The sequence below is a fragment of the Astyanax mexicanus genome, chromosome 25 (assembly GCF_023375975.1).
Source record: "Astyanax mexicanus isolate ESR-SI-001 chromosome 25, AstMex3_surface, whole genome shotgun sequence".
Classification (NCBI taxonomy): domain Eukaryota; kingdom Metazoa; phylum Chordata; class Actinopteri; order Characiformes; family Acestrorhamphidae; genus Astyanax; species Astyanax mexicanus.
The window spans coordinates 217,501-244,452 of NC_064432.1; the positions used below are offsets into that span (position 1 = coordinate 217,501).

At 37.6% G+C, this 26,952-nt stretch overlaps 3 protein-coding genes across 33 annotated transcripts in view; 2 read left to right on the top strand and 1 right to left on the bottom strand.

Annotated features, from left to right (window-relative positions):
• The window catches only part of rbpms (RNA binding protein, mRNA processing factor), a 31,023-nt gene extending 23,053 nt beyond the window's left edge, over nt 1-7,970 (top strand). The window contains exons 8-12 of one of the 24 annotated variants that reach the window (XM_049472349.1): nt 2,635-2,832; nt 3,233-7,296; nt 7,329-7,376; nt 7,616-7,631; nt 7,728-7,970. The gene's annotated coding sequence lies outside the window, so the exon portion shown is untranslated. Of the gene's footprint in view, nt 1-2,634; nt 2,833-3,232 lie in introns of all 24 variants that reach the window. The other 23 variants (XM_049472348.1, XM_049472344.1, XM_049472345.1 and 20 more) reach the window with 23 other exon arrangements.
• apbb2b (amyloid beta (A4) precursor protein-binding, family B, member 2b) overlaps nt 1-26,952 on the bottom strand; it is a 283,469-nt gene that overhangs the window by 168,352 nt on the left and 88,165 nt on the right. The window contains exon 1 of one of the 8 annotated variants that reach the window (XM_049472300.1): nt 26,561-26,589. The exons of 5 other annotated variants lie outside the window; for them this stretch is intronic. The gene's annotated coding sequence lies outside the window, so the exon portion shown is untranslated. Of the gene's footprint in view, nt 1-3,029; nt 3,051-26,550; nt 26,590-26,952 lie in introns of those variants that run through there. 2 more of the 8 variants (XM_049472298.1, XM_049472296.1) reach the window with 2 other exon arrangements.
• Nucleotides 14,066-14,875, top strand: LOC125787862 (uncharacterized). The gene has a single exon (XM_049472665.1). The coding sequence runs from the start codon at nt 14,066-14,068 to the stop codon at nt 14,873-14,875; it is 810 nt and encodes a 269-aa protein (XP_049328622.1).

The window sequence follows — 26,952 nt, forward strand, 5'->3', positions numbered from 1 at the left end:
TGTAAGTTATATTATTCTTCACGTTTAGCTGCTCTGGGATCAGTGTGAAACAGCAGTGTGTGATTGTTGGGTAAAGATCAGAGTCAGGCGTGTAGAAATGAGGCTAAGCTAAGGTCGCTAACAGTGGCGGGTGCCAGGCAGTGGCGGCAGGTCTAATAGGGATTATGGTGCAGCTGTTGGATGAATCAGGCTACTGTAGGGAGACATGGAGACGGGTGTAGCAGGGCTTAAAGGATCTGACTCAGGCCTGAGATATGGAGATATGGAGGTCAGCATTCTTCATACGTACAGATCTACAGTACCTGAGAGAGACCATGCTGATTAATATGAGTGCGGCGTGTTATTGCAGGTATCTCCATCACGTCTGAGATTATTGAGGATCTGATTGGTTCAGGTCACTCGATTAGCTGTGCTGGATGAGACTGATCTCAGACCTGCTGTAAACGCCTCCATTAACTCAGGCTTACTGTGTTCAGTTACTGTGTTCAGTAAAGATGTACTTATTCTCACGTGCATTTTTACACCACTGTTAATAAGTTCAGTGTTAACACTTTCTATGAATGTCATCTCTATTAGACTCTATAACCACATTCATAACTTATTATAATGCATGCATAAGGCATTATAAACATGGCTATAAATATTTGTAAAAATGCATAACCCATTATAAGCCATGTTTATTAAGCATTATGACTTGTGATCATAATACATTATAAGCTGTGTTATAATATGGATGTTAAAATAGTGTATATATATCGTTAACAATTTAGTCCCACAATTAAAGTCTGGCACTTTACTTGAAGCGCACAAGACCTGTTATAATACATTATAAGTGACTATAACTAATATTATATTCAAGACAAGTATAACTGAGGGTGTGTTTATAAGTTGGAAGCTTTTTAGTCATACTGCATAATTCTGCTGCAAGCTGGGTCTGTGTGAAGTTTCTTGGTATTGTCCTATAACATGTTATAAACACAGCTATTAATGATGCATTATAATCACAGTTTATGATGCATAATAAACATGGCTATGATGGGATATACTTTTTTATAAATATGTATATATATGCCTTATGAATGCATTACAATGTGCTATGAGTATGTTTATAAAGTCTTATAAAGATGACATTCATAGAAAGTGTTACCAGTTTAATATATATATATATATATATATATATATATATATATATATATTCAACATATGAATAACATGTGAATATAGAAGACTAGATGATGGTCAGAACAGTTCATGTCTATTTATCCAGTGAACCGAGCCGCAGGGTTCCTCCACGATGCAGCTTCACAGAGAGACGATATCGAGCGTCTGACTGCATCATCAATAAAACTCATATCATATCCAGCCGTCTGCAGATCATCAGATCATGTGAAAATTAATGGAGAAAAACCATTACACATTAAAACACACTGCTTAAAATTAGCACAAAAATGTGCATTTAAAACAGTGTAACCCTCACTACCAACATATACTAATACAGTGCTTTGCAAAAGTCTTAATCACATTTGTCTCCTCACAACCACAAACCTAAATATATTTTATTGAGATTTTAAGTGACAGACCAACACAAAGCAGCTCATCATTGTGAAGTAGAATAAAACTTGATGCATGGTTTTCATCATTTTAATCAAATAAAAATCTAAAAAAGGTGTGATGTGCAAAAGTATTCAACTCTAAAACCCCTAAATACAATCCAGTGTAATCAATCGCCTTCATTAGTCTTAATTTAATGAGTTAATAGAGTTAATCCAGCGGTGTGTAATTTAATCTCAGTATAAATACAGCTGTTCTGTGTAGATCTCAGTGGTTTATTAGTGAACAAACAGCATCATGAAGAGCAAGAAGGAGAAGAAGTTTAAAGCAGGGTTGGGTTATAAAAATGTATCCCAGGATTTGATCATCACAAGCAGCTCTGTTCTGTCCAAATATGGAAGGAGTAAAACACAACTGCAGAGCGCTGATCACAGAATCAGCCGAGAGGCCCATGGTCACTCTGGAGGAGCTGCAGAGATCCATTATTATAACAATTCATTCACTCCACAAATCTGGCCTTTATGAAAAAGTGGTGAGAAGAACACAAGAGCAAACATGTGGAAGAAGCTGCACCTGAAACATGGTTGATGTTTTATAATATTTCAGACAATTCATATATTTTGGGTAGATTTTATTTGGATTTTACAGAACTAGCAGTACCACTGTGGCCCTGTGGGGGCGATATTTTTGAGGCAAAACCATGTGAGGAAAGAGAAGTTGGGGAAAAAGGTTGAATCTCTGTAAAAATGAATGTAAGGATATTTCTGAAGGCCTGTAAAGAGTAGATCTCTCCTGATTAGGACCCTAGAGCTATTTCTGTCAGCACATCTGTGTGGAGCTCCTGCAGTGTGAGATCAGGCCTGGATGACCCTGGAGACCAACAGGAAATTCCCTCCTCCATGGGAACCAAACAGCCAATAACACGCAGCGGAGGGGTTTCTATTTTGATCTGGAGGTTGGGAGCTGTGTTCAGGGTCACGGCGGGGTTGTGGGAGCTGTGGGCGGAGCTTGTGATGGATGTTGGGGGCTGTAGTTACAGTCTGAATAAAGAGATTAAATAAGTGTTTAATTCTCTGTTTTTAGGTTCATTATGTGTGATGGTGGCCACGGATGGCCTTGATCGAACTGCCCCATCTACCCCCCCCCCTCCTCCTGTACACCCTTACTACTATCTCTCTTTTCTCTCTCTCTCTCTTTCTTTTTCTCCTTACTTCCTATCTCTCCCTCCACGAGTCCAAACCAGGGGTCTCCAGACTCACCTTCTTCAGTCATGGACCACAGGTGAGGATTTGCTCTTCATGCTTATTGCTAATCTGGTTTAAACAGCAGCTCGGCTCGGCACAGCGCCTGTGTTACCGAGATAGCGATGAACGTCTGACTGTTGGCGTCTGTCTAGGTTGTATTCAGTCAGTGGAGCTCCTGTGTTTTCTGTTACCAAGATAAACAAGATAAAACTCCAGAAATGTACCTGAACACACCTCATTTCCAGAACACCACGCCCATCAGTGTAGATACATTCAGAAGATCTGCTGCTGTTTAGTTTATTAAATGTTGAAATGTAACAAGTTAAAACAATGTTGTGATATTATTTCATCTTTCAGAATGAAAATATAATTATTGGATGATTATACCTTGAATAAAATTGAAATTGAAATGTGCATTTCTTTCTCTTCTTCCTCAGGTTAAGACCACGCCCCCCTGGGCTACAGGGCAAATCAAGACCACCTCAGCCTCCATCACACAGCCCCGCCCCCTACACCTCCGCCCTGCTCTCTTTTCTACTGTTACACCAATAACATTTCAATCAGGGGAGTTCAGCACACAGCGTCTGATAATCAGCCGTCCAATCAAATCACAGCAGATTTATTAACCCCTTAAACTCCGTCCTTATCATTCAGATATTAATATTACATAATACTGTAGATTTATCGGAATCTACTGTGAAAATAATACTTACCTTACTCAGTTCTGAGCGTGAAAAATATACTTATTCATCCTCCGCCCACAGCGCTCTTATTTTACAGCAAATAAACCCCAAAAACCCTGAGAAAAACATCTAGTGTACATGTCATGAATTAGAACTTCATGTAGCACTATGTATAATACAATATTTATATATGTACCAGCTCAAACCCAAACCATACCGAACCCATTTAAAACAGATCCAAAACCAACCAAATCAAACCAATCCCAAAACCCAACCAAATTAAAACAGTTACCAAACCTAAATCAAACACACACCAAACAAAACCCAATGAAATCAAACAAAAACCCAACCAAATCAAACCAAACTCAAGCCTAAACAAAACCCTACAAAATCAAACCAATCCCAAACCCCAACCAAGTCTAAATCAATCCCAAACCAAATCAAAGCCCAAACACAACCAATACAAACCAATCCCAAACCCAAAATTAAACCCAAATCAAACCAATCCGTGTAGCCAAAAGCTAAGAAAAACGTTTATGCTCAACATTAATATGGATATAGAGAGTCTTCCATTAGTTCTCATTAAGACTCATCATTCATTTCCTTCCATATAATGATTGTTTTGTATGTAAAGGAATGTAGTTTAAATCCAGTTTTAATACAGATTTATTTCCTGCGTTTGCAGATTTCTCAGACTAATCCATGATTATTTTCATTTCTGAACTGCTCTGTTTAGCGTAGCTGAGCACAGTGTTCTGTTAGCATCTAAACTCTCAGCATCAGCTGCTGTTAAAGTCGAGCGCTGAGAGCAGAGGATGGATGATATTAATGTTTAGTAAATCAGTAAAATGTTTAGTAAAGCAGATAAAAGACGGGACTCCTTTCACTGAAATGTTTTGGTTGTGTATTAATCACGTTATCTTTATTATCAATATTATTATCATTATTATTGTTACTATTGTCGTTGTTGCTATTCGAAAACGTTGATAAGATTTATAATATCTCTAAAATTCTGATCAAGTTGACGCATGACTCTGAAATGATGAAATGATGACTCATACATTTTTAGATATTTTGAAGAAAATACAGAAGTATTTTTGTAATCAGGTGAATGTTTTAGTGCCGTGTGTTTGCTGATGTCGTCCGTTACGTGTGCAAGAATTTCAGTATAATGACTTTGAATGTGTTCTCTATTCTGCTGTTAGGGCGCTTCGCCCGATTACGCTGCCCAGGCTCCGCCCACTAGCGCGTTATTTTATATATACGATCTTTGGACGAGTTTTATGGAACGCTCGTAAAATTTTACTTCAGTTTAGTAGTTTTACAATACCTATTCTTATTCAGGTTTATTTTTAATGTATTAATAATAGATTAACACACCCTATGACATCAGCAGCTGGAGTCTGAGAGAGAGAGAGTACAGTAGGTTGGTACAGGCATTTGTTAGCTGATGTATCAGATCTTGGGATCCGGCGCTTTCCTCCGAGCTCACTGTGATGCTGCCTAGTGATGCTGCATTGATTGGCTGCAGTTGGAAAAGAGGCGGAGTCTGACATGTATCTTTACTCTGTCCTAATGAGTAAATAGGGTAATTGGCCTTGCAAATTGTGCAATAAATGAGTTAAAATTGAGAAATATATATAAAATTACTACTAATAATAACAGTGCAGGTATTGTGAGCTACAGTTTAATGTTGTTTTTATCAGCGCTCTGCCTCGAAACGAACACTCGCTATAAAATAATCCGATTGTGGGCGGAGCCTGGGCTGGGAAACTCTGTCTCTCATAACGTTTTAAATATGAGAACGTTGTAAACTCTTGAGGAAAGGAATGATGCAGAACAGCAGAGAATCATAATTCAACCTAATCCAACGTTTTTCAGATATAAACTGCATGCTACAGATTTTTATCTGGTTTATCTGATTAATCAAAGCTGTTTGTTACTGGCCTTATAATGCTTTGTACTGATGATATAACGCTGTTGGATGTTGTAAAGAGTGACGGTTTTTAGTTAAAAGTCATAATTTACTTTATTCCCCACTTTTTCCGGTTCGTTTTTCTGTTCTTTTAGGTTTTTAAAGGGCGTTTTCACTCCAGCACTGTTTGTTCTGGTTAAAATGGACTCTGGTTGGTTTGTTCTTTTAATGCGGTTCGATTGAGCAGGTGTGAACACAGTAATCACACTCATGATCTGGTCCCAAATGAACTCTGAAGTGGTTCACTTGTGGTGAGAACGTAATTTGGACTTTAAATCAGCCCAGCTATCAAATATATTCCTTTTATTTGAGCTAAACTGCTGATAAGAAACAGTTTAATCTGATATATTTGCCAGATAACGCATATTAATTACAACAGCTCTGAACAAACACTGTCTCTGCTGCTCCATGCTGTTTACACACTGTAAGAGCCGTCTATGCAGCGTTCACTGCTCACATCTGCGCTGCTCGACCCAATAAAAACACTGTGTTTAAAAGCACAGTGGCAATTTTTTAGTGTTCTTATATTAACTTTCAGACATCTCTGACCAATCAGAGGAGACGATGTGCTCACATGGTGTTGGTGCACATTTTGGTGCGTTTAGTTTAAGTTTATACCTGTGTGAAACCAAACCAAACAGAGGGAAAACTCTTCAAATAAACTGTATTGTCTTTAATTTTAACCCTTTATTATTATTATTATTATTATTATTATTATTATTATTATTATTATTATTATTATTATTATTATTATTATTATTATATTAAGTCAGTGCTCGGTTATCTATAGTATGAATTTGACATAATATTATATGTTTGAGCACGATGGCAGTTCTAATAATAATAATTCTGTTGTAAATAGAATAATATAGATGATTTTATTTATAATTAAATATAATCAGGCCATAAAAGAGGATTTTATAAACATAATGATTTTGGCCGTGGTCCAGTATTTAATAGATTTACAAAAAAAAAACAAAAATTAGACAAAATACATAAAAAACTATTTGATGCTTTTTTAAACCTGAATTGTATTCACTCCATTGAATCAATTACTCTTCAGATCTGCTTTGATTAAAAACTTTATAATTTATAAGAACACAAATAGAATAGATAAAATAAGCCATTAAAAAGAGTATAATATTAATTATACTAATATAATATAATATAATATTAATTAGGCATATTTCCTTAAAGGTGAACAGAACTAATAATCTAAATGGAAAAACAGAAATTGCAAAAAGTGAGGTGAAATAAAATGGAGTTTAGGAAACACAAGGATTTTCTTTAAAATTAATTTAATAAATTAAAATTTCTCCTAAGAATTAATCAGAAGGTTAGAACCCATTTATGTATGTTGTTTTTGTCCGAGTCGGGCCAAAAAAGTAAAAGTTTGTGAGGTAAAACTTTAAACACACTAAATAACTTTACAGCGCAGTATCGCCTCTCTAAACACAATTCTACATCCACTCAGAATTAATTCACATCATAAAATTACTGTACAGTTTTATTATCGCTGTGAGAACTGTGACTTTAGAAGGTTAGAGCTGAACACTGATGGAGTGTGAACGTGATTCATCTTTATTAGCATGTCTTTCTTTAGTCTTTCAAAAGACAAATCATCTTTTTAAGGGTGACGGGTGTCGGATATTTCTGGATCTAAGAGAAAAAAGTCCAATCCAGTTTTTCTAAAGTCTAAAAATAACTTCATACGCCTGTTTCTGTTCTCTGATGCTATTGTGGTCCTCGCATCAGGATGACAAACTGAAACATTACAAGATTTCCTCATGAATACGGTCCCCAGAAATACTGGTCCTCATAAATATGGTTCTCAGACATAGAGGTCCTCACAAATACAGGTCCTCAAACACACAGGTCCTAATGAATACCAGTTCTATTAAATATCGGTCCTAGTTAATACAGGTCCTCATAAATACGGGACCTTAAACACACAGGTCCCTACAAATATTGGTCCTCAGAAATACTGGTCTTTAAGGGTACAGTCCAACAAAAACCTGGTCCTTAGATATACAGGTCCTCATGAATACTGGTCCTCAAAAATAAAGGTATTCAAGAATACTTGTCTTTGTGAATACAGGTCTTTAGAAATTCAGGTCCTCAGAAATACTGTTCCACATTAATACAGGTCCTCAGATATACAGGTCCTCAGATATACAGGTCCTCAGATATACAGGTCCTCAGATATACAGGTCCTCAGATATACAGGTCCTCAGATATACAGGTCCTCAGATGTACAGGTCCTCAGATGTACAGGTCCTCAGATATACAGGTCCTCAGATATACAGGTCCTCAGAAGGTGTGATGGCGGTACTGAAGCTGGTGTTTTTGGTGCATGCTTGTGGCATGTGTTTTTATATTTTATTTGTATTTTATTTCCCCAGTGTTTGTGTTTAATGTGTGCTATTAGTGTGATACTGAGTGTGTTCTGCTGGGAGGTTCTGTATGGAATGTATTTGTGAGGGAAAAATAATAAAAGTAATTTTTATATAAACTCAATCCAGTCGAGCTCTGTTTTTTTTTTATTCAGGTATTTTAAGGCTTTTTGAGTCTTTCTGCTGCACTGGGTGTGTTTTTCTCTCTTTTGAACGTGTGATAATCCATCCATCCATCTTTCACACCTTTCTCTCTTTCACACTCTCGCTCTATCTCTCTCTCTCCACCTTTCATTTCATTTCATCCTCTCTTCTCTGGTCTTTTTCTACTGTTTCCCTCTCTCTGCCCTCTTCTTGCCCTCTCTCTCTCTCTCTCTCTCTCTCTCTCTCTCTTTCTCTCTCTCTCTCTCTGAGGGGGTTGAGAATAAGGGAATCACTCACGGGACTCTCAGCCACTGTCTTCACAGCCTGATCATGTGACTCCCACAGGACCCGGCCACCAGCACGCCTCAAAGCATTATGGGATGGATTAAAGTCGCGTGAACTTTTTGTCACGTTGAAAATAAAAACGTGTTTCTCACGAGAGCATGTAGGATGTGCTGATGTATGTATGTGTGGTTTTATATTGTATTCCTGCTACATTATATAAAATACAAAACATCAGCCTGCACTACAACTCCCATCATTCATCTTAATGTGCTTCTTCTTAAGCCACTCCTTTGATTGCCTTGGTGGTATATTTTGAGTCATTGTCATGCTGGAAGACCCATCCACGACCCATCTTTAGTGTTCTGTGGGGATGAAGTTTTTGGGGTTTTCTTGAGCACTTCTCTGCTTCGAAACACAACGACTAACACAACGCCTGATAGCTGATTTTTGGTCTCTTCTGAGCATCATTCAGGTGTTTAATGGTGACTATGCTCCCAGCTCCCTTGAGATCATTAATAAGCTCCTTCCTGCTTCTGCAGAATCATCCTTAACCCACAAAGTGAGATCCTGCATGGAGTGTTTTTCTTCCATTTTTGAATTATTATCACACCAGTAAGGTGGGTTTTCTTTTTCAGCAAGCTTCTTTCTGATGTTCTTGTAGCTCATTACAGTCTTGTGTCTTCAGGTCTACAGGTCTGCGTTGTCCCTGACGTTTTTGGACAGTTCTTTGGTCCTGCCCATGGTGGTGGAGAGGTTCTCTTAATTAATCATGGGTGTGGTTAATTTTGGGCGTAACGTAAAATAAACCAATCAGAGTGTCTCTTTCTCATCATTCTCTTTAAGAGTAGATCAGGTGAGCTCTGACTTTGGTGGATTGCTATTGTAATGGTGCAGCTACCTGGACGTGTCCAACAAACTCTTCTCAGCAGAGGAAACTGAGCTGCTGGTTGACGCTGTGAAGGAGCTCCAGCAGCTCATTTACGGGAACAGCAATGTTATTTTATTTACTATTCTGTTTATTGTTGATGTAAAAGTTAAAGTTAGGCTACGTGTGAACTCACGCACAGCCGTTCACTCAGTGGTGAACAGTGTAAATCTGAGCTGTAGTTTTTAGGTTATTGTTCTCTGCGTGAGAATAAATAGCCTCGCTTTGTACCTGATCTGTCAGAAGAACATTACAGCACTGCTGAGGAACGCTGGTGTTTGAGGAAAAAGTAAAATTAGATTACAGATCACTCTGTGTGTGTGTGTGTGTGTATAGTGTGTGTATAGTGTGTGTATAGTGTGTGTGTATAGTGTGTGTGTGTGTGTATAGTGTGTGTATAGTGTGTGTGTTAGCGTTACCTCATCACTGAAATATTAGCCTCTCTCTCTCTCAGTGTTCAGCTCCGCAGGGAGGCCATGATCTGTTTAAACCTGGAGAGCAGAGTGAACTCTGTTCTCTGCGTCTCTGAAATGATATATTTTAGTGATTATTTTATTATTTAATCATCAGGGTTGATTCATCAACAGGGTTGAGTGTGACGGGGTTGAGTGTGACGGGGTTGAGTGTGACAGAGTTGAGAGTGATTGGAGTTGTGCATTACGGAGTTGACGGGGAGTGACGGGGTTGAATTTGTTGGCTAATAGTATCCAGAATTCTATATTTCGCGTGGTGAATTATGGGAGAAGCACCACATGATTTATTTATTTACATTATAAAACTGTAATTTTTCTGCAGCTTTATTGTTTATTTCTCCTAAACTATGTGTTACTGTGTTTTATTTTTTCATTTAACAGCTGAAATGTTGAGGCTGATTATCTCAATATATCAATAAAAAACACATTAAATTTAAGATAAAAGGTGATGCTGTTATTTACAGTTTGCATTTCAAGAGAAATGTGTGATACCATTTCCTCAGTGGGGGTAAATTAAATGGTGTGAGGGGATGTGTGTTAAAATTGATATTTAACTTAAAATGTATTGAACTTTTGAAAAAATATATATATTTAGTTAAAGTGATACATTAGCATAGAAATTTTGCATCAATTGCAGTTTTTATTAGTCTGATGTTCACTGATAGTGAATGATGGTTAAGGATTAAGGAAACTCAAATACAGTATGTTTACTGTCTTCTACTAGACACACGTTATTTAAAAATAATATTATTAGTTCTTATAAAATAATATTTAATAGTATTCAATAATTAATAATCATAACTTAAAGAGCATAACATTTTACATTAAACAAACAACAACTCATCACCTGAATAATGTAGAACGTTTGGAAATGTATAGAAATATAATAGAGAATTTATTAAATATTCTATTGTAAATTCTTTATAAATGTCTCCTAAACACAGTATATCTGCAGAAATATGAACATCTCTGTTATAAACAGTTAGATCTATAATAATACTGAAATTATGCTGAAGACTTTTATTGTGTAAATGCTAAATGCTTCTTCTTACAGCAGTGTGTTGTGAGAGAGCGTCCTCTTCAGGTAGAGAGCAGTTAATTCTATTATATATTTACTCTTCATAAGGGAAGATTTAGCTTTGATTATAAATTAATTAGACTCTTATTTTATAAATTAAATATTTGTGAGAAAATGACAGAGATCAGCTCAGCAGTGAACAGTGCAGAGTTCCTCTGTAGTCTCACAAAAGGGATAATAATATAATATAATATTATTATTATTATTATTATTATTATTATAGAGAGAGAGACAGAAAAGCTCTGGAAAAAATAAGAGACCACTTGAAGTTTCTTTGATTTTAACAAATTGAAAATGCATTATTTTACCAACAAACCAAACTTATTCTCTTTGAAGTGATTAGATCGGATTTGCATGTCTAGACACACCACAAGCGTATCTTTATGGGTTGCTGTGGTATCTGCGTAGGTTCATTCATTCCGATACCACAGCAACCCATGTAGGTGCTACAGCAACCCACTGGACTGGGTGTGAATATGATGGATTTCTGCTAACGCTGCTCGTCTGTTCGTACAGACAGCTCTGGCCAGAAGCCGCCGGTCACCATATCCCCCATCCCCCCCCCCCCAACGTAGATGGAGGAACGTTAAACACCCGAACAACTTTAATAAACTTCCTCTCTAAACAGAACTGCTGTAGTTACTGAACTATACTGAGTTTAACCACAGGGGGCAGCACTGCTGTTTACATACTCTTTCAACCAGAGGTCACTGGAAGTATATGGAGCCTTTCAGGTGGAGGTGAGTAGCTTTAAAAGTCCCTGGTTTTTGGTCTGAATTGTAATAAATACATCCGTAGTTGTGCTCACGTGTGCTCAGGTATACTCACGTGTGCTCAGGTATACTCAGGCGTGGTTTTGAGGCAGGATACAGTCAGTCGTGACTGAACTGGAGTGTAGTGATCAAGCCTTCTAAATGCTAATAGCCAAGGCTAAATGCTAATAGCTAACAACAATAACAAAGCTAACAACTCTGTGTTGATGTTACTGGTGAAATATGCTAAAATAGTTATATTGTTGTTATAGTATCTGTAGGGGTTGTTATGGTATCTGTAGTGGTTGTTATGGTATCTGTAGGGGTTGTTATAGTATCTGTAGTGGTTGTTATGGTATCTGTAGGGGTTGTTATAGTATCTGTAGGGGTTGTTATGGTATCTGTAGGGTTGTTATGGTATCTGTAGGGGTCTTTATGGTATCTGTAGGATTGTTATGGTATCTGTAGGGGTTGTTATGGTATCTGTAGGGGTTGTTATGGTATCTGTAGGGGTTGTTATAGTATCTGTAGGGGTTTTTATAGTATCTGTAGGGTTTTTATAGTATCTGTAGGGGTTGTTATGGTATCTGTAGGGGTTGTTATGGTATCTGTAGGGTTGTTATGGTATCTGTAGGGTTGTTATGGTATCTGTAGTGGATGTTATGGTATCTGTAGGGTTGTTATAGTATCTGTAGGGTTTTTATAGTATCTGTAGGGGTTGTTATGGTATCTGTAGGGTTGTTATAGTATCTGTAGGGTTGTTATAGTATCCGTAGGGTTGTGATGGTATCCGTAGGGGTTGTTATGGTATCCGTAGGGGATGTTATGGTATCCGTAGTGGTTGTTATGGTATCTGTAGGGTTTTTTTGGTATCTGTAGGGTTGTTATGGTATCTGTAGGGGTTTTTATGGTATCTGTAGTGGTTGTTATGGTACCTGTAGGGGTTGTTATGGTATCTGTAAGGGTTGTTATGGTATCCGTAGTGGATGTTATGGTATCTGTAGGGTTGTTATGGTATCTGTAGGGGTTTTTATGGTATCTGTAGGGGTCTTTATGGTATCTGTAGTGGTTGTTATGGTATCTGTAGTGGTTGTTATGGTATCTGTAGGGGTTGTTATGGTATCTGTAGTGGTTGTTATGGTATCTGTAGTGGTTGTTATGGTATCTGTAGGGTTTTTTATGGTATCTGTAGGGTTGTTATGGTATCTGTAGGGGTTTTTATGGTATCTGTAGGGTTGTTATGGCATCTGTAAGGGTTGTTATGGTATCTGTAGTGGATGTTATGGTATCTGTAGGGTTGTTATGGTATCTGTAGGGGTTTTTATGGTATCTGTAGGGGTCTTTATGATATCTGTAGTGGTTGTTATGGTATCTGTAGGGGTTGTTATGGTATCTGTAGTGGTTGTTATGGTATCTGTAGGGTTTTTTTGGTATCTGTAGGGTTGTTATGGTATCTGTAGGGGTTTTTATGGTATCTGTAGTGGTTGTTATGGTACCTGTAGGGGTTGTTATGGTATCTGTAAGGGTTGTTATGGCATCTGTAAGGGTTGTTATGGTATCTGTAGTGGATGTTATGGTATCTGTAGGGTTGTTATGGTATCTGTAGGGGTTTTTATGGTATCTGTAGGGGTCTTTATGATATCTGTAGTGGTTGTTATGGTATCTGTAGTGGTTGTTATGGTATCTGTAGGGTTTTTTATGGTATCTGTAGGGTTGTTATGGTATCTGTAGGGGTTTTTATGGTATCTGTAGGGTTGTTATGGCATCTGTAAGGGTTGTTATGGTATCTGTAGTGGATGTTATGGTATCTGTAGGGTTGTTATGGTATCTGTAGGGGTTTTTATGGTATCTGTAGGGGTCTTTATGATATCTGTAGTGGTTGTTATGGTATCTGTAGGGGTTGTTATGGTATCTGTAGTGGTTGTTATGGTATCTGTAGGGTTTTTATGGTGTCTGTAGGGTTGTTATGGTATCTGTAGGGGGTTTTATGGTATCTGTAGTGGTTGTTATGGTACCTGTAGGGGTTGTTATGGTATCTGTAGTGGTTGTTATGGTATCTGTAGTGGTTGTTATGGTATCTGTAGGGGTTTTTATGGTATTTGTAGTGGTTGTTATGGTATCTGTAGGGGTGGTTATGGTATCTGTAGGGGTCTGCACATCCACTGTGAGAGACAAGATAAAAAAAATCCGTAAATCACAATGTATGATTTTTTAAAATAATTTATTTGTGTTACTGCTGCAAATAAGCATTTGAACACCAGCCAATCAGCAAAGATTCTGGCTCTTAAAGATCCGCCTTTATAAAGTCCACCTCCACTTATTATTCTAAATTAGAAGCAGAAACACCCAAAAAATTGTTCCATATTTCTGCGTATGTCTTTCCAATATGAGATTAGAGCTTTACAGTTCCACAATATATGATGCTGATTTGCCTCCTTTTGCCTGGAGTTTCTCCAGCGTTCTGTATCAGTGTTCATGTGTCGTTTTTGCAATAAGGAAATAAAATACAGCAGAATTTTGGTAACATAGATAGATATTACCTAAAACTATAACATAATATATATGAAATTTATATACCGGCGTACACCACACGCCCGCCTCACGCCACTCACCACCGCACGCCCCCCTCACACTACTCACCACCGCACGCCCCCCTCACACTACTCACCACCGCACGCCCCCCTCACACTACTCACCACCGCACGCCCGCCTCACACTACTCACCACCGCACGCCCGCCTCACACTACTCACCACCGCACGCCCCCCTCACACTACTCACCACCGCACGCCCGCCTCACACTACTCACCACCGCACGCCCGCCTCACACTACTCACCACCGCACGCCCCCCTCACACTACTCACCACCGCACGCCCCCCTCACACTACTCACCACCGCACGCCCCCCTCACACTACTCACCACCGCACGCCCCCCTCACACTACTCACCACCGCACGCCCGCCTCACACTACTCACCACCGCCTCACACTACTCACCACCGCACGCCCGCCTCACACTACTCACCACCGCACGCCCCCCTCACACTACTCACCACCGCACGCCCGCCTCACACTACTCACCACCGCACGCCCCCCTCACACTACTCACCACCGCACGCCCCCCTCACACTACTCACCACCGCCTCACACTACTCACCACCGCACGCCCGCCTCACACTACTCACCACCGCACGCCCCCCTCACACTACTCACCACCGCACGCCCCCCTCACACTACTCACCACCGCACGCCCCCCTCACACTACTCACCACCGCCTTACACTACTCACCACCGCACGCCCGCCTCACACCACTCACCACCACACACCCTCTCTCCTCACACCACCCACCACTGCAGACTGTATAAACAGTAGGCTGGTGTTCACTATCAGCTGGATGGGAAACAGACTGGTTTATATATATATTTATAATTCGCCATATCGTTATATCTCATCCATGATTTCTATAAACACCAGTAATGATCAGACCCGCTGTAGTGATCAGGATCAGCTTTCTGTCTCTGTGCCTCCAGTAGAGTTTTTATTTTACTTTATTTATTTTAATAATTTTATTTTTTAATTTATCTAATTTTATGGTTTTCCTTTTAGCCCTTTTATTTTATTTATTTTTTTATTATTATTATTCTATGTATTTTTCTGTTAGTTTTATTGCTCTACATGTTTGCCTGTTTGCATTTCCTTTTATTTAGATTTTTTCTTAAGTAAATCTTATATTGTTCGCTTGTTTTTCTAAATGAATCTTGATTTTCAGTCTCTTTAATGTTGTGTTTTTGCTCAGCTGCATTGAAAACTGCATGTATTTTCCAAGTGGAAATAAAGTTGGTTGGTTGATTGACTGGTTGGTTAATTGGTTGGTTGATTGATTTACATTGCAATAAACTATTGGTTGTAATTGAGCTGCATGGTAATATTGTCAGTCCTCTGTCTTTTCTCATCATCAGTGTTTTGAATCTGATTGGGAGGAAACCTCTTCAACATCTTCATTTTAATCTCCTCCACTCTCGACTGTAGAGCTAAATAAGACACGCTATTCCATCTCTGTATATCTAACTTTATTTTTTCATCCTCCAAACAAAACCCCTGGAGACTTGTGTACTTTCCGTTTGGTTATTGCTAATTGCAAGTCCTGAAATTAGAAAAATAATATATCTGGAATGAAGTATAAGTGTGAAGTGGAGTAATTAAGAAAGTAATATATTAAGTGTACAGAAAGTTATTGATGTGTAATTTAGAATGAAGTGTAAAAGTGAAAGTCCATCAAGTCTGTAACCCCTTCTCTGTATTATTATACGTTGAGGTTAAATACTCGAGAAAGTAATCATGTCATCGATATACATTTTGCCAATTAGCAAGTTGAGTTCCAGTTGAAGAAAATTATTGCAATAGCCTCAATAATGTAATATATGTACAATAGAATGTAATATATTAAGAATGAAGTGTAATTGAGAATGTAATATATATTTATATTAATATTTATTCGTTTAGTGTCTAAAAACGCAGCCGGCGCACTGGCAAAGTTCAGCATAACCCCCTGCGTTTCTCCTGGTTTTGGGGTTTATAACCCCCACTCTTTATCTCTCCGGGGTTCGGAGGGGGACACACCCCAACGTCCCCCCCCTTTCTTAGGTTTGAGGTTCGGTGACGTGGATTTCCTGACCGGGTTTGAACCGGCGACCTCCTAACCGGGGAGGCTGGGCTCTACCACTGAGCCACACAGGATCTTCCAATTACCATTCTTTTTTTTTTAGTATTTATCATTTGATTTTACTCAAAAAATACTCTTAAAGATTCACTCTCCTCCGGACTCGAACCCTCGACCTTCTGATCTTAGTGGTGCTGATTCTACCACTGAGCCACCGCTGCTCTAAGGCCTCATCCTTTTTTTTGGATATTAGTATTTTAAATCGGTGGATGATTATTATTTATATGTTCATAAATTTTCTGACATTGTATTTAATAAAGATGCTTTTGAGAAACTGGACTCAGATCTTTAGAGAAATGTCTGCACTGATTTTCGGAAGTGATTAGATTGGATTTGCATGTCTGAACATCACAACTGTATCTGTGTGGGTTTAAGTCAAGAAGTGGCTTTAATTCGTTCCGTCTGAGTTCAGGAACACCGTCCAATCAAATTACGTTCCTCCACAAACAACACAATACAGATATATAAACATATAAACATACAGAAAACATAAAGTACAAACATTCAAAAAACTGCAACATAGATCTAAAAAACACTACAATACATATAAAACATACAATTAATACAATAAATCCAGCAGAAATGAGGCGGTTTAACAGGCAGGAAACTGCAGTACAGTGGAAGCTGGATCTGTTTTATCTGTATTTACAGATCAGCTGCTGCTTCTGGATCAGCGCTCTAACCACTGCTCCTCCTCTCTGTGTGCTGATTGGTTGATCTTGATCATGTGGTTTGAGTCAGCTGAGTGGACGGCAGCGGACGGAGCCCTGGGGGAACCGGAGAACAGTAAGAACTTCAGCTCTGAAACAGCCAATCACAGCCGGCCATCAGGAACGAACCCGCATACAGTGTTATTCACTCTGTACCTCCCATCAACACTTCAAACAGTGATGAACCCGACACCACCTGAAAGATCAAAGACACAGATAAAGATCAAAGAGTCCAACATACAATTATATACAGTATTAAGACTATAATGTAGAAAATAAATGAAATAAAGAAATTATAACAGGAAAAGACTGGAAGGTGTGACTGGTATGTATATGTATATATTTGCTGTATATGTATATACACATATTTTTATTTTCTTCTACAAGAAAGTTTTTTTTAAAGACCTTAAGACTGATTTTTTTTTTACTGATTATAGTGCAAAAACCACCGCACTATGGTGACACACACACACACACACACACACACACACATTCTAATCATATATTTAGTATATTTGTGTGTATATTTTGTTGACTTGTGGTGTGTTTAAAATACATTAAAACATTTTTATTTCATATTTCGTATATATCTGTACTATATTTAGCAGATGTCTAGCATGTACATTGCGTATATTAAGTACTAATTAATATTTTTTTTAATATAGTGTGTGTTTATACATACATATACACACACACACATATATATATATATATATATAAATAACCACCTGGCGGGCGGCTGGTGGTTTCTCGGGGTCCCGCTGCAGCAGGTCTCTGATCAGCTGGATGTCCTCAGTGTCAGGGACGCAGGTGGGGACGAGGGTCCTGAGGCAGGTGGGGACGCAGGTGATGCTCTTCAGTCCGGTCGTTCTGTAAAACAGAGATACAGGTTTAAATCTACTGAAATTGTGTAAAATGATCAGAATATTTAAGTGGAATTCTGTAAACTCAGGTATGATGTTTAGTGAACAAAGCGAGTAACACTTGAGCAATTTATGCAAATAAAGAGTTGTGAAAATTATTATTATTCTTTTTTTTTATGTCCAAAATTACATGAAAAGGTAAGACTATAGCCTTATGTTATTTACTGATTCTGAATTTGGTTTTTTATTGCTTATCTTAATAAAACCAGACACAATACAGCACTCCCAGTATTATTGACTTATAACTCAAAGTTTTTGGAGTTATAATTTCATGGAATATAAGAGTTGGAAAAAAATCCTAAACAGAAAGGTAAGACTATAGCCTTTTATAATTTACAGATTTAAGTGAAATTTTTTGTTATGTTTTTTTTTTTTCCTTGAATAACTATTGAAACCAGACACAACACATCACTATTAGGCATTATACAAAATTACATAAGGCTATAGTCTTACCTTTAGGTGTAAATTTAGAAATGTATAAATAATTATTTGAGTTATCTGACAGATTATAAGAGTTGGGAAAAATTCTAAATTTACACCTAAAGGTAAGACTATATAGCCTTATGTAATTTTGCCGATTTTGGTGGAAAAAAAGTTTTTTTTATTGTCTACTTTAATAAAATCAGACACAATACACCACTCCCTGACATTTTCTAAATTATGTAAGTTTGGCAGATTATAAGAGTTAGAAAAAATGTCATAAATTACAAAAAAGGTAAGACTATAGCCTTTGTATTTTATCAATTTTGCTAAAAAAAATAAAACGTGTTGATTTTATTGTGTATCTGAATGAAAACTGAAAAATGATAAGAGAGAAACTGAAAGATCATAAGAGTTGAAGAAAAAAAAAACACCAAAAAGTGAGCCTTATTTTTTTCTGTCTGAATGAAAGCAAACACAATACACCACTACTACACATTTTCCCAGTGTTTTAAATTATAATCTCACAGATTATAAGAAAGAAAAGGTAAGACTATAGCCTTTTATAATTGGACAATTTTTTTTTATATATATATAAAAAAAATCTGAAATAAAATTAATTTCTGAAAGAAATTAAACACAATACACTACTCCCAAGCATTTTAAAGTAATTTAAAATATAATCTTACAGATTAATAAGAGTTAGAAAATGTTTCAAAATTACAAAAAATAAATGCAAGACTATAGTCTTATATAATTTGCCATTTTGGTGAAAAAAAGTTTTTTCATTGCTGATCTGAATGAAACAATAACTCACTCCCAGTGATTTTCTAGTAATTTGAGTTATAATTTCATGGAAAAAGTTGAAAAAAAAATCTAAAAGTATATAAAAAGGTAAGACTGTAGCCTTATCTTATAAACCCAGACACAATACACTAATCTCTATTAATAATCTGACAGATTATAATAGTTGGAAAAAATGTCAGAAATTAAACCAAAAGGTAAGACTATAGCCTTATGTAAATTTACTGATTTTGGTATAAAAAAAAAAAATATATATATTTCCTATCTGAAAAAAGAAAACACAATACATCACCCCCAGACATTTCCCAAGCATTTGTGTTTTAATCTGACAGATTCTAAGAATTGGTAAAATTACAAAAAGGTGAGATTATAGCCTTATGTAATTTGCCAATTTTGGTCAAAAACAAAAAACGAATTTTATATATATATATATATATATATATATATATATATATATATATATTCAATTCTAAAATAAGTGTGTGAAGTGTAATGAGTGTGTTAGATACGGTGGTATTATTATTATTTAATAGCTATAATTCTGTATAAGCTGTGTTGTGTAGTGTTCCAGATGTAGCCGCTAGAGGGCGCTGTCCCCCTGTACAGTAATATACAGTAATGTCCTGCTGCTGTTTCTCACATCTGGAGATGATTATGTGAGTGCGTAAATGAGTGTGTATAGTGTGTGTGTGTGTGATGGAGTGTTTAGTGGTCTGCTGTGAGAAGAAGTTCACGCTCAGCTGCTCCTACATCCTCACACACTCCACCACCCACCTGCATACCCCACACCTGCACCAGTGTGTGTGTGTGTGTGTGTGTGTGTGTGTGTGTGTGTGTGTGTGTGGTGTGTGTGTGTGTGTGGTGTGTGTGTGTGTGTGTGTGTGTGTGTGTGTGTGTGGTGTGTGTGTGTGTGTGAGAGAGTAGTGTGTGTGTGTGTGTGGTGTGTGTGTGGTGTGTGTGTGTGTGTGAGAGTAGTGTGTGTGGTGTGTGTGGTGTGTGTGGTGTGTGTGTGTGTGTGGTGTGTGTGTGTGTGGTAATGAACCATCACCAGGCGCCACTATGTAAACCCCGCCTGCGATGCAGGAATGAATGTATATAGATGTATGTTGGGTTATATATTATCTGTAATAAAATAAACAAAAATACATTTAAAAACACATATACAGGTGAAAACCATAAATAAACAATATTTACTTAAAATACTCAAACACGATATTTTATTTATTTAGTTTATATATGTGTGCAATATGCAAATAATTCTATTAACTTTAATACTATAATTTGCTGACAGTTAGAAATTAGAGTTATAGTGTGCTGTAGTGTTTTGTATAGTGGTGTTATAGTGGGGTACTGAGGGGTAGCCGTGGTGATTGTTGTCACGGTAATGATTGTGTAATCCTCTGGTTACCTGCTGTGACCTGTAAGCTGTTAATTACACACTACCTGCACCAACACCTTTCTCTCTCTCCGACCTCTCACACACTCCTCCACTCTGCTCACAAAGACCTTTACATCCCCCTCTCTCTTTCTTTCTATCCCCCTCTCTCTCTCTCTCTCTCTCTTTCTTTCTTTCTTTCTTTCTTTCTCTCTTTCTATCCCCCCCTCTCTCTCTCTCTCTCTCTCTCTCTCTCTTTCTTTCTTTCTCTCTTTCTATCCCCCTCTCTCTCGTATGTAAGTGTTAGGTCAGTAATATGATGGTGAGCAGTCCAGGTGTAATAGTGATATCAGTGTGTTTGTAGAATACAGATGTTTTTTCATGAATAAACTGGGAAAAGCGTTTCCCTCCCCAGCCTGGGGGCGTAAGGGGTTAATTAAGGGTTTAGAGGGTGTTGTATTCTTTCTCTGTTCTGACACTTACTGACGCAGTGCCAGAAACCCTCAGATATTTAAAGATCCATAAAAGTGATTAGTCAGAGGCTTTTCTCACGGCCCATTACGCTAATCTCACTCCAATTACTACAGCTCTACAGCTCTGAGATATCAGATTACTGAGATTACCTGAAGAGCGCTGAAGATTACAGCTGCAGGAGCTCTGCTGAAACCTCCTAACGTCTCTCAGAGACGGAACTGTGAAAATAGTTATGAACTGTAAAATACAGTCTGAAGGAGTGAAATCTGTTCAGAATGATGTTAATTCACATTACAACACTGAAGAAGCATAGACCTGTTATTTAATAATAATGTTTATTAAGAGCAGATCTCCAAAAGTTTAAAACACCAACAGTGTGAACAACGATCCACAGCTTAAACATCAGTAAATTAGGCTACGAGAAAGACGTCTGACTGACTTTCCTCTAATCTAATATAATTTAACATGATTTAAGAATATAAAATACTTTCTAAACAAATTAACATTTCAATATTTAGCATCTGCCTAAAAAACACTTATCTAAACATCACCAACTACCTGGAAAACTTTAGTTGGTAACTGCCTAGCAACCACTTAGCAACCACCTAGCATCTTACTCAGGAACACCTGCAAAAGTATTTGCATAGGAATTTTAGCATTTAGCAACTCAACAGAGTAGCAACAACTCTTCACACTCTTCAGACAGAAACACCTCAGCAACCATTTTAAGTTTCTACGTTAGTAGCGCACTTTTTCCCAGCCAACCTAAAGTTCGTTCACAAACTTTCCCTTTCTAATTAGCATAAAGCCTACATACAAAAACACACAGAATAAAACAGTGTAACGGCTTTACACTGCACCACCACTAAACCCAAACACAACAACAACATCATTTACAATTTATTATTCCTCTACTGTAATGTAGCTAAATATGTTTAAGAACACAAAACACTTTCTGAACAATAAACAATTAAGAATAAAACTAGCTCTGGATATTTTCACAGTTAAGAATAAACTGAGCACTGTTGCTACTCGCTCAGGATAAGAGCGTACAAGTTATAAAATAATGAAAAGACGTTATTTAGAACACTGTTCTATTTTATCTACAGCAGTTTTATTATAGTGTTTATTATGGTATTGATCAGGTGTGTAATCTCTATTCCTGTGTTGAGTAGGAAGTGATTTAATAGGCACGGGACAAACGTGTGGAAATCCTCTTAAGAGAACGAGTTTAAAGACAAAAGGAGAAAAGAGAGGAAGAAGGGATTAGATTAACTCTTCCTCTCTTAAATGATCCTCTTATTCTGAAGTGGCTCCTGATACTGTGACCAAAAACCCCACAACTATACAACTACTATAAAACTATAACCCTAAAAATTCATACACAGCTCTGTAAAAAATGAAGAGAGCACTTCAGTTTCAGAATCAGTTTCTCTGATTTTACTATTTACAGGTTTCTGTTTGAGTAAAATGAACATTGTTGTTTTATTCTATAAACTACAGACAACATTTCTCCCAAATTACAAATAAAAATATTCTCATTTAGAGCATTTATTTACAGAAAATGAGAAATGACTGAAATAACAAAAAAGATGCAGAACTTTCAGACCTCAAATAATGCAAAGAAAACAAGTTCATATTCATAAAGTTTTAAGAGTTCAGAAATAATCAATATTTGGTGGAATAATCCTGTTTTTTAAGCACAGTTTTTTCATGCATCTTGGCATCATGTTCTCCTCCACCAGTCTTACACACTGCTTTTGGATAACTTTATGCTGCTTTACTCCTGGTGTAAAAATTCAAGCAGTTCAGTTTGGTGGTTTGATGGTTTGTGATCATCCATCTTCCTCTTGATTATATTCCAGAGGATTTCAATTTGCTAAAATCAAAGAAACTCATTATTTTTAGGTGCTCTCTTATTATTTTGCACAGCTGTTTATTCCAACATGTTCTCCAACAGTAAAGGTGTGTAAAGCACAGATCATCTTCATATTAGACTACATACATCTGCTGTGTTCTTACTGAAATGAAACAGGAGTAATGAGGATATTTGTATTAAAATGAAAGGAGGAGAAACTAAAGATAATTGTGTGAAAATGTAAAATAATTCTGTATTACAGTACTGTGTTATTCCCTCTCAGTCTGACAGTAATTTTACAGTAAGTGTTTGTTCTGTGAGAGATTGAGTCAGGAGGACGGTGGTGGGGTATTTAGACGTGTGTCAGCGTCCCGTGCAGCGCTGCAGCGCTGAGATATGAGGGACAGATTATGATTAGATGATGATTTTCAGTGATGGGGGCGTTTTATTATCTGAATAATACCAGAGACCTGAGAGAACACGCTGCTGCTGCTGCAGCTTAAATAAACAACAGAGAGATCACACTCTGATTAAACATGGGGGTGTAAGTGTGTATAGTGTGTGTGTGTCTATAGTGTGTATGTGTGTGTGTGTAGTGTGTGTGTGTCTGTGTATATAGTGACTTAAATACACTGGAAATCCTGTAACTTTAAATAGATAAAATTCTGTTTAAGAACTGTTCACACTTCTAGTGAAAGAGAGAGATAAAATATAAGAAAGAGAGAGAGAATATAAGATAGATAAAATAAGAAAAAGAGATAAAATAAGAGAGAGAGGGAGAGATAAAATAAGAGGGCTAAAATGAGAGAGATAAACTGAGAGAGGTAAAATAAAAGAGACAAAACAAATGAGATAAAATAAGTGAAAGATAAACTGAGAGAGACAGAATAAGAGAGAGAAGATGAGAGTGAGGAGTGAGATACAATAAAAGAGATAAAATGAGAATGAAAAACAAAATAACAGGCAGAGATAAAATATAAGAAAGAGAGACAAAATAAGAAAGAGATCAAATGAGTGAAAGATAAACTGAGAGTGGTAAAATGAGGGAATGAAGATAAGAGAGTTAAAATGATAAAGAAGAAAAAAGAGAGCGTGAAAATAAGATATAAAATAAGACAGAGAGAGAAAATAAAAGTGAGATAAAATATAAGAAAATGATAAAATTACACATATGTTACACTCTACTCCACACTTCAAACTTTACCTGAACTCTCATGTTAAATAATCCTCTTTCTGAATTAAATTTTCCCTCCTGCTCTCTCAGTCCTCCCTCTCTTTCACTCTTTCACTGGAGAGTATCTGCAGTGTCTGAGGATCAGGTGATCTTCAGGTGTGATTTACCTGATCAACACCACCATTATCCCCACAGGTATCTAAAAACAAACAAACCTCTGATTAAAAACAGAACAGATCTCTATAAGAATCATCTGCAGCTGAACCTTCTCCTTCAGACAGACAGGTACAGGTGAGTAAAACCTGAGCGGTGGAGACAGTGGAGGTCCTGTGGAGAGGGGTGTGGTCTGTATCAGTGAGGGGGCTGGAGACCCCCGCCGGCCGAGCGCTGGATCTCAGCAGGACTGGAAAAACGTTTTTGTCTCCTTTTAACCAGAAGAAGCACAAAAGCAGGTTAAATCACTCTTTCAGGAAAAATCCTTTCAGCTGCAAAGCGCTGTTGCCTCCTCTCGTTATCTTAAAGTTTAATCTCCTGAAAAGCAGCTTACGCTAAATTTACTCCACTTTATTTACAAAATCCCACTGTATAGTGCACTTAAAATGATTTAATTTTACCCAAAAAACATCATCAGAGCTGCTTATAATCCGGTGCTCCTTATGTATGAATTCTATCAGTCAGGTATTAAGGAGCAGTAAAGACACTCCACTGAAGTACAGAGTTATACAGGAGTTTCAGTTTAGTTCTCCAGCACCCAGACTGGAGCAGCATTAGCATTAGCCGCTAACCGTGCTCGCTATTTCCTGTTCAGAGGTGAGTATTATCAGCTTGTAGCCTCCTCTGAACCAGGCCACTCCAAAGTCTTCACTTTGTTTTTCTTCAGCCAATCAGAGGTGAACTTGTTTGTGTGATTTGGGTCATTGTCCTGCTGCAGAACCCAAGTTCATTTTCTCCTTCAGCAGAATTAATTATTCCATTTATTACAGACCTTTTTTTTATTTAATCCTTTTATTCATTTAATCTTTTGATTTTATTATTATTATTTTGTGTTTTATCTTTTTATTTTATCTACTTCCTTTTACGTTGTTAATAATCTTAGTGTTATTTTTTAGCTACATACATTTTAATATGTATGTAGTCCTCTAATATTTTTTGTGGTTAATTTGTGTTTGTTGTTTGTTTTGTTGTTCTAATTATTTATTTTAGTTTTCATTTGACTGCTTTACATTTTTGCCTGTCCACTTTTCCTTTAATTCCTAATAATTTTATTTTGTCTTAATTTAAAAACTGAATTGCTTGTTTTTCTAATGCTTTTAACACTTAACCTTTATTGTTTAGTTTATGAAGTTCCTTATTTTAGCTTAACCTGATTAAATACTTTATTTTAATAAAATCTTTAAGTTTCAGTAAATGCTCAGCTGCATTGAAAGTGAGGGTTAAAATAAAGGCTGATTGATTGATTGATTGATTGATATGTGGTTAAAGATCAGACGTAGGTTTAGATAAACACTGCAGACAGAGAACACTATTATAATCATTCAGAGACGCATCAGCGCCAAACAACAACCATCAATTAAAACTAACAGAATCTGAATAAATCTGCGGGTCTTAATGACCCCCTGCAGACTGAGTTAAAGAGGATCAGCTCCGGACGACGTTCCCTCACTTCAGAACGTCTCTAATCTCCTCTTTGTTGCTCTTTAGCTTTATTTTTCTGGTCTTTTCTCCACGCCGCTCTCTGGCCCTGTCATTTCCCCCTGACCCCTGACCCCCGCTCGACCCTGACCTGACCTCCACGGCTGGGTGTGCAGATTAGTGAGCAGAGGGTGAGGAACGTGGGAAGAGCTCAACGTGACACCGGTCTGTGAGCAGAGTCCAGATATCTGATGCTTCCTGTAACTCAGAGCAGCTGGAGCGCGAGAGAGAGAGAGAGACGAGTCTAAACAGCGCCTTCATACCATCAAATTACACCGACCAACCAGAGCCCTGCTGAAATATTACACGAGTAAAACATGAGGAGGACGCTGGAAATCACATCAGAAAGACAGAACACGTGAACCGTGCACAGTGCAGCTCGATTTAGAGCATGGCAGTATGTCGTTGCTATCGTAACAACGAGAAAAGTACATCTTGCTCGTCTCAAAACGTCATGTATGTACTAATACGTAAAATGATAAACCAATCAGAGTGTTTCTTTCTCATCATTCTCTTTAAGAGTAGTACAGGTGAGCTCTGACTTTGGTGGATTGCTATTGTAACGGTGCAGCTACCTGGACGTGTTCAACAAACTCTTCTCAGCAGAGGAAACTGAGCTGCTGGTTGACGCTGTGAAGGAGCTCCAGCAGCTCATTTACGGGAACAGCAATGTTATTTTATTTACTATTCTGTTTATTGTTGATGTAAAAGTTGGGTTTGTGCTGCTGTGTGTTCATGTGTGTGTAATAAGTGGGGGTGTACGCTCGGCTCGGCGCCTGTGTTACCGAGATAGCGATGAACGTCTGACTGTTGTCGTCTGTCTAGGTTGTATTCAGTCAGTGGAGCTCCTGTGTTTTCTGTTACCAAGATAAACAAGATAAAACTCCAGAAATGTACCTGAACACACCTCATTTCCAGAACACCACGCCCATCAGTGTAGATATATTCAGAAGATCTGCTGCTGTTTAAACCAGACAGGAGGAAGGAGTGAAAATAGACTGTTTGTGGGGGGTAAGATAGCAATGAGCATCATGATGCATATTCAGAGTGTAAGATAGGGGAATTATAGCCTGCAGGTAAACAGTACCTGTGTGTTCGAGTTGAATGGAGACACTTGAGTGTGTTAAATCTCCTCTTACAGTAATCCTGCCCTGCAGCTACACCACACTGAGACTCTCTCTCTCTCTCTCTCTCTCTCTCGTTACAGTGTGTGTTTGTTTTGTTAATGGGTTAATGTTCTTAATGCTGATGGTTTCCTTTGTTTCTTACTATTGGACTTATTACTCCACCAGCAGCTCC

Coding starts and splice junctions, on each gene's coding strand:
- LOC125787862 (XM_049472665.1), top strand. CDS start 14,066: ATGAAATTTATATACCGGCGTACACCACACGCCCGCCTCACGCCACTC.